Consider the following 12545-nt stretch of genomic DNA (forward strand, 5'->3'; position numbering starts at 1 on the left):
GACTAAGGCACATTTTCATTTTCTATGTTCCCTCTGCCCCACCGTGAGTACAAACAATCAAGCATCATCTGTAATATAGTATAACTGGATGAAAGGGGTCATTGACCATCCAAAAACTAGTGAGGCAAATAAATGCCAATGTTATTGCTCCAAGAAAATGTAATGAATAATTTTTTTCTTCTCCCCTCAGACTTCCCAGAGATCTATACGATTAGGTAAGGCTAATATTTGTGTCCTCTCTTTTGTCTGTCACCTAGCAGTGTGGTTCTTAGGGAGTGTAATAGGCATGTTCTGCATAAGACTATAACAATTATGTCATTTACAAAGCATTCACATTAAAATCAGGTCAAATGCAGAAATTTTCACCTCTGAAAGTCAAAAAATATTCTTCTACAGAGACTAAAAGTCACCTCTGAAAGAAAGATTGAAACCACTGGTTTATATTCATGTATGCCACTCAGAAAGGAGGCTCAGAGTCCCCAGGAATCTCAGGGAAAAGTGGATGGGAAATAGTAGCAGAGTTTTTCTTCAGTTTGCTAATTATCTTTTCATTGAATAGTAACATCTTTATTAAAATGTTTAGCAATTTTTTTTCTTTTCACTATTTCTGTTGCTATTTTTTGAGTAACACTATGAAGATACTGGCCTCTTTGCCAGTATTCAAATGACCATCTTCCTAAAAATTGTAAGCTAGGAAGAGGGTTACGAAAATCAGAGCTGCAAAAACTAAATGGCTGCTTAGCCATAGAAGCTTCATGAAACCGTTAGACTGCAAGAACAATACTTGTAGTGGCAAATCAAGAGGGAAGCAAGAGAAAGATGGTTTTGATTTGAGGGAAGGTAGACATGGAGGATATGAGAGTTATCAGTCATTATGAAGAGAGAATATTAGTGAAACAATGGGTGATGGTATTGCCTATTATGTAAGAAATTAAATATTTTTACTGAGGCAAAGAAAAAAACTGTCAATGATTGCTATTTAGAGGCTTGGTCTGAACTGTAAAAATGGAGAAAAAAGGAAGATAGCTGGAAGGAAGCTCATACACTGAGGATAGATGGGGCAAAGTGAGTTTTCATCCTTTGTCCAGTGAGCTATATTTTGTTTGTCACACATGTCCTCCCTCTGTCTCACTTCAGCTCCAGTCTACCAGCAGTTATTGGAGAGGATGAAACATTAAGCCAAAGGACCTTTGGAGAAATGTGTCATAACAACTCCCAACCACAAACAACATTGGTTTGCAGAAGAAACCAATCTCACGATTCATTATCCAGGGATTGTCTCTAAAACAGAGTGGCCCCAGAGTATCCTGATCTGGGGAGGATGTGAGTAGTGGGGGACATATATTTCATGGCCATGAGCACACTTACATACCAAGTCTTTAACATCACTGTGTGATTTACATTTTGAGATGAAAAATTCAAAAAACATAGCCAGTCAAAAAAAAAACATCCTGAGTGTTCTTTCTGAGAAGTATGGCAGCTTTTTGGAAGAACTCACCCAATATCCTGTGGACCATGTTTGACCAGAGCTCTTATAGCAGCCATATTTTTGAACTGGTCTCCATCATCACTTCATTTAAAGTTAATTATTCTGAAAACCTGTTTCAATTGGAAAATCTGCATTATATAAGCTATAGTTTGAATGGTTCTGTTCTTTGTGTTCTGTGTCTCCTAGAGTTTGAGCATTTCTATGTTATTATGCCCAGGATGTAAAGAAGGGGTGGGTCTGTGTAGCGTGTGGACGTGAATTTCCCTGGAAGAAGTATGGCAATGACACAATTTGTAATAATAAAACAAAAGAAAATATAATTTGTGTGTCTGTTCACTGTGGTCTGGTTTGATGTTTTTCTCATTTGAAATTTCACCTGTTCAGATTCCTAGGACAAAGGCAATGGGGACACCAGATGTATTCTGATGACTTAGACCATTGGCCCACCACATTTAGTGTCTGGCAGGTCTGCAAAAGAATGGTTTGTGAAATAGCTCAGTGACTTTGTCCTCAGAGTTTGGGCTCATACCCTGAATGTCCCTAATTTAGCCTTAAAAGTCCATTAGGGTTCTATACTTCCTGTCAATCAGGAGAACTAGATTCTATTGCAGGTGGTGCCACTCACTGCCCTTAAAAATCATTAAGTTTAACTTCATTTGACATGTAGGGAAACTGAAATTCAGAATGAGGGGGGAAATCACCCAAGATCAAACAGTAAGTTAGTAACAACACCAGAACTAAAATTCAGGCTTCCAGGTTCCCATTATGGGTTTTTTTTTCTATTATATAACAGCTGCCTTTCAGTCTTTGTTTTACCAGGTGGAGGAGAGTTTATTTTCTAGTGTGCCTTTTATGAGTTCATTCAAATTCATACCCTTCCTGTTTACCTTAAAGAGAGATACTTTTATGGGTATTGCCTCAGAAGCAGAAAGAGCACAAGACTAAAAATAAGACCTGAGTTCAAGTTCCAGGTCTGACAGTGACTTAGTATGCAAACTTCAGCATGTCACTTAATGTCATACACTCATCAGTTTAGAGCTGGAAGGGACCTCAATGACCATCTAGTTACAAGGAAGCTGAGTCTCAGAGGTGAGGTCACATAGTTGTAGAGTCAGAGATAAGATATAAACCTAAGACTTCCTGACTCCACCTCCAGCTTTTTAGTCTCTTCATCTGTAAAATGAAGACCATAAATGGTAATACCAAGAGGCACCATGATGTAGTGTATAGAAGGATATATATATATATATATATATATATATATATATATATATATATATATATATATATATATATACACATGCACTGTTAGTGCTAAGAGGTTCCCAGAATCACAGGAAGCACTCCCAACCTGGTTTCCTGTGCCTCAACTCTCCACATAGAGCACAAGGACTTTTCCTGTGAACATACCCAGATTGAGCCAAGGTTGGGTGGCATACTATTCTTGAGAAGTGCTTATGGATGGATAACAGAGTTAGGGAACTATTAGTACTTTCTTCTGTACCTTTCCCCATATCCCCTCCCCCCTAACCATTGGGACTCTGGTATCTTCAAAGTATCTCCCTCCCCCTCCCCAGGTCAACAGTAGAAAACTATCAAAAGACAAGATCCAGCATATAGACAAAATGACTATCGGAAACAAGGACCATGATTAAGCCCTCCCCAAATGCCAGGAAACATTTACAAAATTTATAGTTCTGAGTGGCTAATGCTCAGAACTGGCAACCTGCCTGTACTCTGTCTTCAACACTTCCTAATTCCTTCTGTGTTTTTAGTACTTTATAATTTCCAACACACCTCCACATTTGTTCTCTCATTTGAGCTTCACAACAGCCTGGCAAGGATTATCACTATTTTCCAGAGGCAGAAAATGAAACTCAGAGAGATGGAGATTTTCTTGAGTGTACTCAGGAATGGTTCCAGATTTATTCTTAACTACACAAAGCTCCAGAGAGGAAACTTCAAAAATTCAGACCCCCAGCTTCGCCACCCTTGAAACAAGTTGAAGACATCCTGTCATGAACAGGGCTTTATCCTATCTGCTTTCAATGTGGCTATCTCAGTGTTTAGGGGAGCCCAGAAGAGCCTAATCCTACTACAAGCTAGAGCTGAAGACTCTGAGGCAAGGACAGGGGAGCTATGGCCAAGTGCTAGAAAGAACCTCTAAAGCCAGCTCAACTGGTCTCTTTCCTTGAAGCTGGACGGCCTCCAAACTACCAAAGGAAAATAGTTTATTCTGTTCTCTTTACTTTTCTTTTCCGTATCTTCTATAGTTTCAGCATAAAAGAATTTTCTCTATCTCATTTCTATTGTTTCTGCAGCTCAAGCTCAACTAGGGTTCAGAGTCAGGATCCACTGAGTGGGTCCTTAAGAAGGATGTATTTATTAGCTGTCCTTGAGTTCCAGGCTCTAGGGGGCTCTTAGGATTCAATCCCCAAGGTCTAAAGCATTTTTTTTTTATCCTGAGGGCAAGTATTTGTTGGATCATGGACAGAGCTTAAATTTTTTTAGTTTTCACTTTATTTGCCAAATCACTTTAGAAATGTAGGAAGGGACAGGAGAGAATGATTCTAGCTAACATTTATATAGTGCTTACTATGTGCCAGACCCCGTGCTAAACACTGTACAAGTATTTTCTTATTTGATCCTCACAACAAGGAGGGAAATAGGTGTTATTGCTATTTCCATTTTACAGTTGAGGTAACTGAGGCAAACAGAAGTTAAATGATTTGCCCACAGTTGCAAAACTAATACGTGTCTTGAGGTTGGATTTGAACTCAGGTCTATCCTAACTCCAGGCCCCTAGTTCTATTCACTGTGCCACCTGAGAAAATTTAGCTCTTTCCAGGACTACAGAGAAAAGACTGAGATGTTCAAACCCAGAGAAAAAGGGTTAAGGCTACACTCCTAAACAGGAAATGAGACAAGAGTTTTGATGGGCATATAAGGAATAGGAAAGGTCTTTATCCTACCACCTTCGACTTTGGCCATCTCAGAGCATAGGACAGCCCCAGAAGCCTTACTAACAGCTAGAGATGAAGGTGCTGAGCCTAGGACAGGGAAGCTATGCCCTGTTGTGCTCAAGAAGATTAGGCCTATATGAAAAGTCATAATTAGGAATCCTGGGCAGTAAAACTGAAGTATATCTTTAGGGAAAAAAACAAAAGCCTTCCAAGCCCCCAGGAACAGTCTTGTCAATATTTAGGGAAAACTAATCCTTGTTGAGAGAAAAGAGGGGGAGCTCTGGTCCTATCACAACATGAATGCAGTAAGAGAAGTTTATCCCCACACTTATAAAGTAAGGTCACAGCTCAACAAGGATGACGTGCTCATTTGTTTGGGCATCAACCTATGTGATCATCTCAGAGCAGGCATGGTAGCAGTCCTTGTACTTTTCAGCATCTACTATAAAGTAAACTCTGGGGTACACACAGAGAAGCTCTTATCAACCCAGTGCTTTCAGATAAGGAAGGTTTATAGATTTCAGAACTAACTCAGGTCTAGCTAGTGCTGAGATGAACTCAAGGGTGGGGAGAAACAGAAAACTGTGGCATTCCCCAAAATTCCCTCTGTCCTCTTGCATAAAAGTCTTATGAAATCACTGGAGGAATGACAGCAGTTCCCAGGTGGCTGCTTTATATAGCTCCCTATACATTTGGCTAAAAAGCACCCAGTGCTCAAGTGTCCCATGAGTAGGTGTATCAAAGACCACCCTGAAGAGAGAAGTGTATCTCAGATAGGTCCTTGGATGCTTGGCCATACTTTCTTCCAGAAAAAGATTGACATGTGGGGTGGAGGACTTAAAAAGGAGATTTAGTGATTGAAGTTTCCCATGGTCCAAATAAATATGTGTAGAGTATGTACTTTGTTTCAGTCCTGTTTTGCAGGACATTTTGCTAAAAATTAAGGTATATGTGAAAGTCATGTACTATTTTATGATGCCAAATCCATCCATGGATCCTCTGATGATAATACTCAAAAATCACAAGTTATATGTAAAAGAAATTTGTTTTTTTTGCCTTTTGGAGGGCAATTTGGCTTAAGCAATTTGCCCAAGTTTACACTGCTAGTTATTTTTGTGTTAAATGTCTAATACAGGATCCGAACTCAGTTCCTCCTGACTCCAGGGCCGGAGCTTTACTCACTGCACCACCTAGCTGCCACTATAAAAGAAATTTGCAAGAATCTTGGCCATTTCATAATATTTGAGTTTTTTGTTCTCACATATTGACTTATTTTTAAGTTCAGTCATTTCAGTTTTGTCTGACTATTTGTCATTTGTCTTTGCTAGGAATACCCATTTGGAGTTTTCCTGGCAAAGATACTCAGGTGGTTTGCCATTTTCTTCTCCAGCTCATTTTTCACAGATGAGGAACTGATGCAAACAGGGTTAAGTGACTTTCCCAGGGTCACATAGCTAGTAAGTGTCTGGGGCCAGGATTGAATTCAGAATAATGACTCTTCCTGACTTCAGGCCCAGCACCTATCTGCTGCTCTACCTAGCTACCCCATATTGTTATTCTAGTTGGAACCTAAAAAGTATATGTTGGGGAGACTATTCAAAATGTCAGAGAAGAAAAAAGTACAGCTCAGCTCCCCTCAATCACTAAAGAACTCAGCCCCCGCACTTCCAAGATTCAGCCACCTCTGCAAAGTTACTCTGATACTAATGCCGAGAAGATGGAGGACCTTGGATTCAGCCACCAGGATGAAGAAAAGGGCCTCAGCTCATTCTTTGGAAAGAAAGGGGGCTTCAGCTTTAGCTTTTGTTTCTGTATAGTTTTCTTTATGTAAAATTAAAAAAAACCTTTTAAATTTTATGTAATCAAAATTGTCTATTTTATTTCCTGTGATTTTTTCTACCTTTTCTTCGGTCATGAATTCTTCCCATAGCCATATGACTGACCATTGCTCCTCTAATTTGCTTATAATACCATCTTTTATGTCTAACTCACATTCCTATTTGGAGCTTACCTTGGTATATTCTAAGGTATAATAGGTTGGTGTATGCCTTTGTAATGTACTGCTTTTCAGTTTACCCAAAACCTTTTGTTCAGTTGTAAGATCTTAGCCCCAGTAGTAGGATTCTTTAGATTGGTTAAATACCAGGCTACTATGCTCATTGGCCTCTGTCTGTTGTATACCTAACCTGTTCCATTGATAAATTTGTATTTCTTTTTATTTAAAGCAATTGGGGTTAAGTAACTTGCTCAAGGTTATAAAGCCAGTTATTTTGTGTGGGTGCCAAGTGTCTGAGGCCGGAACCGATCCTGGGTCTCCTGACGCCAGGCCAGCACTCTTACTCACTGCGCCACCTGGCCACCCCTAAATTTGTATTTCTTAATTGAAACCAAATTGTTTTTATGATTATAATTTTGTAGAGTAGTTTGAGATCTGGTACCCCTTTTTTTAAATTTTTTATCCCATTATTTCCTATGGGATGCTTAACCTTTCAGTCTTCCACATGATCATCTGGTAGTTTGACATTACATTGAATATGTAAATTAAAATAGGCAATATTATCATTTCTATTATATTAGAAAAATATCAGTCTTATATCACCAGGGGTTTAAGCCCACTTGCTAATATTCTTCTCATTGATAGAGGTTGATAAATGAATGCCTACATGAGAGGCAGAGTTGGTGAGAGCTTGGGAAAGGGAGTCTGGTCTTCTAGTTTCATCTTCGAAAAAGAAACTATAAGGTTCAATATTCTCTTCAGCATGAGGTCCACAAAGGGAGATAAAGACTTTTAGAAGAAATCAACATATAAATGAAATGTGCCTCAATCATGTCTATACAGCTTATAACATTAGAGGATATTGGAGAATTTATCTTTGGGTGAGATCTGGGACTCTTTTTTTTTCCGGTTGAACTGACATATTCCCCTCAAGACTCCAGTGGGAGAACTCATTCACTCTGTGAATTATTTGAAGCATTACTATCATGTATATAACTTTTCTGATTTCTGTTTGCTATCAGCTTGGATAAATAGGCTTATATGCTATTTCCTATGTGTGGTTTTTGTGTAACTGGCATTTGGTGAGAGTTAAGAATTGGAAATATAATTTGGAGCTCATTGTTCAGTTGTTGCTTAGTCATAGCCAAGTCTTCATGACCATTTGGGGTTTTCTTAGCAATGATACCATAGTGATTTGCTATTTCCTACTCCAGGTTTTTTACAATGAGGAACTGAGGCAAACAGGGGTAAGTGATTTGCCCAGGATCATACCACTAGTAAAGGTCTGAATCCAGATTTGAACTCATTGAATGAGTCTTCCTCATTCCAAGATCAACATGCTATCCACTGTGCCACCTAATTGACTCATAACTTGGAGCACTCCTTCCCCATTAAGAGATAGAGACCAGGAACTCAACATAAATCTAAAAGTTGTTTCTTCTAGACTAACAATATTTAGAAAGGTGGATATATACCATTCTAGTCCAATACTTATCTCTCTCAGGAGAGCAGAGAGGCAGCCTTGGGGCCCTTAATCACTTGTTCCTTCCTCTCCTTGTAGGAACCAAAATCTCCCTTGGAGAATGATGAGAGGATGAATACTTGCAAGCTACAACTAGACATATACATATAGACATGTCTAACATACAAATGAATAACATACACACTCACACCTTACACACATGATTAATTGTGTTTATAGTTTTCCTGATTTTAAACCAATCTTTGATTCCTGGTATAAATATAATTTGGTCATAGAATATGATCTTTGTGATATGTTGCTGTTGTCTCCTTGCTATTGTTTTACTGAACATTTTTGCATTGATATTTATTAAAGATATTGAGCTATAGTTTATTTTCACTGTTTTGTCTCTGTCTGATTTATTATCAAGACCATATTTGTATAATATAGAGAATTTAGTAGGAATTCTTTTTTTTCTCCTTTCGGTACCCTGCACTCCCCCCAGATCATTGCCCTGTTACGGCAGAGGGACTTGTACAATTCAATGAAACTATGACTTTATGCTGTATAGGGTTACTCAAGATACATAGGTCATGGTGGGGAGTTCTGACAAAAGGTAATCCACCAGAGAAGGAAACATCAAACCACTCCGGGATCTTTGTCAGGAAAAATCCATGGACAGTACTAAAGTGACAAAAGAGATGACATTGGAAGATGAGCCCCTCAGATCAGAAGGTATCCAATAGGCTACTGTAGAAGAGTGGAGGACAATGAAAAGTAGCCACAGGGCTAATGAAGTGACTGGGCAAAAGCCAAAAGGAAACTCAGCTGCAGATGCTTCTGGTAATGAAACGAAAGTCTGATTCTGCAATGATCAACATTACATGAGAACCTGGAATGTAAGCTCTATGAACCAAGGTAATCAGGAGATGATCAAAAAGGAGATGGAAAGATTAAACATGAATTTCTTGGGTGTCAATGAATTTAAACAGATAGGAATTGGTTAATCTTATTCAAATGATCACTATATACTATTTTGGGCAAGAATCCCTTAGAAGGAATGTAATAGCCCTCATAGTAAATGAAAGGGTTTAAAAAAAAAGCAGTACTGGGGTACAATCTCAAAAATGACAGAATGATATCTGTCCAAATCAAAGGCAAAGCATTCCAATTCTATGCTCCAATAACTGATGCTAAAGAGGCCAAAATTGATCAGTTTTATGAACACCAAAATATATAAATAACACCAAAAATGTCATATTCATCATAGGGGATTAAAATACTAAAGCAGGAAATGAAAAGATAATAGTAAGTTTGGCCTTGGAGTACAAACTTAAGCAGGGCAGCAATTAATAACATTTTGTCAAGATAATTTATTGGTCATAATCACTCTTTTTCAACAATCCAAAAGGTAACTCTACACATGGATATCCCCAGATGGCCAATAATAAAGTCAAATTGATTATATACTTTGCAATCAAAGGTAAAGAACCTCTATATAGTTACTTAAAACAAGATCTGGAGCTGACCATGGTTCAGATCATGAACTTCTTATTTCAAATTCAGACTTAAATTCAAGAAAATAGGGAAAAGCATCAGAACTTATAGGCATGACCTAAATAACATCCCTTATGAATATGAAGTAGAGATTATGAATAGATTTAAAGAATTAGACCTGATAGATAGAGTGCCTGAAGAAATATGAGCAGAAAATTGCAATATGTTATAGAAGGCAGCAACAAAAAACATTTCAAAGAAAAGGAAGAGCAAAAGAGTAAAATGGCTGTCTGATGAGACCTTACAAATAACTAAAGAAAAAAGGAAAGGGAAAGGAGAAAGGGAAAGATCTACTCAACTGAATGCAGAATTCCAGAGAATACCAAGAAAAGATATTATTTTCTTAAATAAGCAATGCAAAGACATAGAAGAAAACAATACAATGAAAAAGAGAAGAGAGCTTTTCAAGAAAATTAGAGGTAGTAAGGGAACATTTCATGCAAAAAGTGCATATGATAAAAGACAAAAGTGAGATAAACTTAACTGAAGGAGAAGAGATTAAGAAGGGGTGCCATGAATACACAAGAGAATTATACAAGAAACATCTCAACAGCACTTAACTGCATCGGTGTGAGTGGAGGGCTGGTTGAGCTGGAACCCCACTCTCATTAGATCTGAGTTAAAGAGGGAACAACATATACATCTAGAAGGGTATGAAAGTCTGCTAAATGTATAAAGAAACAAGAGGGTAAGGGAATAGGATGGGGGTAGAAAGGTGTGTAGATTAAGATTTAGGAGGGCAGTGGAGAAGAAAAGGGAAGGACTCTTAGAAGAGTGGATAGAACAAGGAAAGAAGGGTTGGGGAGAGAATAATGGAGAAAGGAATAGGGAGATAATGGATAGAAGGAAACTAGGAGAGGAACAGGGTAAAAAGAGAGGGTGAGAAGGACAGTAGTGAGGAAAAATAAGATGGGGGGAAACACAAAATAGTAATTGTAACTTTAAATGTGAATGGGATGAATTCACTCATAAAATGGAAATGGATAGCAAAATGCCTTTAAAAAATTAGAATCCAACAATATGCTGCATACAAGAAATATTTAAAAATAAGAGATTCACACAGAGGTAAAATAAAGGGCTAGAACACAATGTATTATGTCTCAGCCAAGGGGGAAAAAAAAAACAGGGTTAGCAATCATGACATCAGACAAAGTCAAAGCTAAAATAGATTTAATTAAAATAAATAGGGAAACTATGTTATGATAAAAGATACTGTAGATAATGAAGCAATATCAACAGTAAACTTACATGTGCCAAATACCATAGAATCTAAATCTTTAAAAAGAAAGTTAAATGAATTACAGGTGGAAATAGATACTCTAGTACTAAAATAATGGGGTACTTTAATCTTCCCCTGTAAGAACTAAAGAATCTAACCAAAAATGAATAAGAAAGAAGTTAAGGAAATGAATAGAATTTTAGATAAGCTAGATATGATCAATATCTCAGAGAACTGAATGGAAATAGAAAGAAATACACATTTTTCTCAGCAGCATGTGGTACCTTTACAAAGAATGGCCATAAATTAGGGCACAAAAATTTTATAGCTAAAAGCAGAAATATTAAATGCTTTCTTTACAGATCACAGTGAAATAAAATTATATATCATGAGGGACCATGAAAAAATTTTTTTTAAGTAACTGGAGACTACACAACCAAATCTTAAAGAATGTATGGATATTGGAGCAGATAGGTGGTACAGTGAATAAAGCACCAGCCCTGGAGTCAGGAGGACTTGAGTTCAAATCTGGCCTCAGACACTTAACACAAAAACTAGCCCTGTGACCCTGGGCAAGACACTTAACCCCAATTGCCCTCCAAAAAGCAAAAAGGAAAAAAAAAGAATGTATGGATAAAAGAACAAATAATAGAATAATCAGTAATTTCATTAAAGAAAATGATAATAGAGAAAAAATATCACAACTTATGGGGCACAGCAAGAGAATTATTCAGAGAATAATTTATAGTTTTAATTGTTTTTATGAATGAAAAAAGAGAAAGAGTAGACCAATGAACTGGGTATGTAATTAAAAAAAAACTAGAAAAAGAACAAATTAAAAAACTCAATTAAACACTAAGAAATCCCAAAATTTAAAGGTGAAATGAATAATGTTGAGTATACGAAAGCCATTGAATTAATAAATAAAACTAAGAATTCATATTATGAAAAAATCAATAAAATAGATAAACCAGTGGTTAATATGATTTTTTTCAAAAAGAGAGAAGAAAACCAAATTACTGGTATCAAAAATGAAAAGGGTGAATATATCACTAAAGAAGATGAAATCAAAGCAATTATAAGGAGCTATTTTGTCTAATTATATGCCAACAAATTTAACAACTTAAGTGAAATGGAAGAGTATTTACAAAAAGGCAAACTGCCTAGATTAGCAGAAGAGAAAATAGAATATCTAAATAGGTCTATTTTAGAAAAAAAAAAAAGAAATTGAACAGGCCATAAATGAACTTCCTAAGAAAAAAACATCAGGATCAGATGGATTTACAGATCAATTCTATCACACATTTAAAACTCAACTAATTTCAATATTAAGTAAAGTATTTGGAATAATAGGCAAAGAAAAGATCCTACCATACTCCTTTAATGAAATTAATATTATACTGATATCTCAAGTAGGAAAAGTAAAAATAGAGAAAGAAAATTATGGGTGAATTTCATTAATGAATATGGATGCAAAAATCCTAAATAAAATACTATCCAAAAGACTGCAACAATATTTTATGAAAATTATACATATGACCAAGCAGGATTCATACCAGTCATGCAAGAATGGTTTAACATAAGGAAAACTATAAACATAATTGCTTATATCAATAATGAAAGTAACAAAAATCATATAATACTATCAATAGATACAGAAAATCATTTGATAAAATAAAACACTTATTTCTATTAAAAATACTTAAAAGTATAGGCATAAATTTACTTTTCCTTAAATTGATAAGAAGCATTTTTCTGAAACCATTAGCAAGTATTATTTGTAATGAAGATAAGCTAGAAGCCTTCCCAGTAAGAACAGGTATGAAACAAGGATGCCCACTATCACCAGTAATATTCAA

The 12545-nt window shown here is 36.5% G+C and overlaps 1 protein-coding gene and 1 long non-coding RNA gene across 3 annotated transcripts in view; one reads left to right on the forward strand and one right to left on the reverse strand.

Moving 5' to 3' along the window:
- TGFBI (transforming growth factor beta induced) overlaps nt 1-1809 on the forward strand; it is a 63651-nt gene extending 61842 nt beyond the window's left edge. Inside the window, exons 16-17 of the mRNA XM_069091888.1 lie at nt 191-215; nt 1138-1809. Coding sequence (XP_068947989.1) covers nt 191-215; nt 1138-1178 — 66 coding nt within the window. The 3' untranslated portion in view covers nt 1179-1809. The remainder of the gene's footprint in view (nt 1-190; nt 216-1137) is intronic.
- Nucleotides 1-12545, reverse strand: part of LOC138164245 (uncharacterized) — a 102199-nt gene that overhangs the window by 27394 nt on the left and 62260 nt on the right. The gene's annotated exons all lie outside the window — the stretch shown is intronic.

Source organism: Petaurus breviceps, unplaced genomic scaffold, assembly GCF_028583685.1.
Source record: "Petaurus breviceps papuanus isolate PSGF00001 unplaced genomic scaffold, PetGlider_PUasm1.0 189, whole genome shotgun sequence".
Taxonomy (NCBI): domain Eukaryota; kingdom Metazoa; phylum Chordata; class Mammalia; order Diprotodontia; family Petauridae; genus Petaurus; species Petaurus breviceps.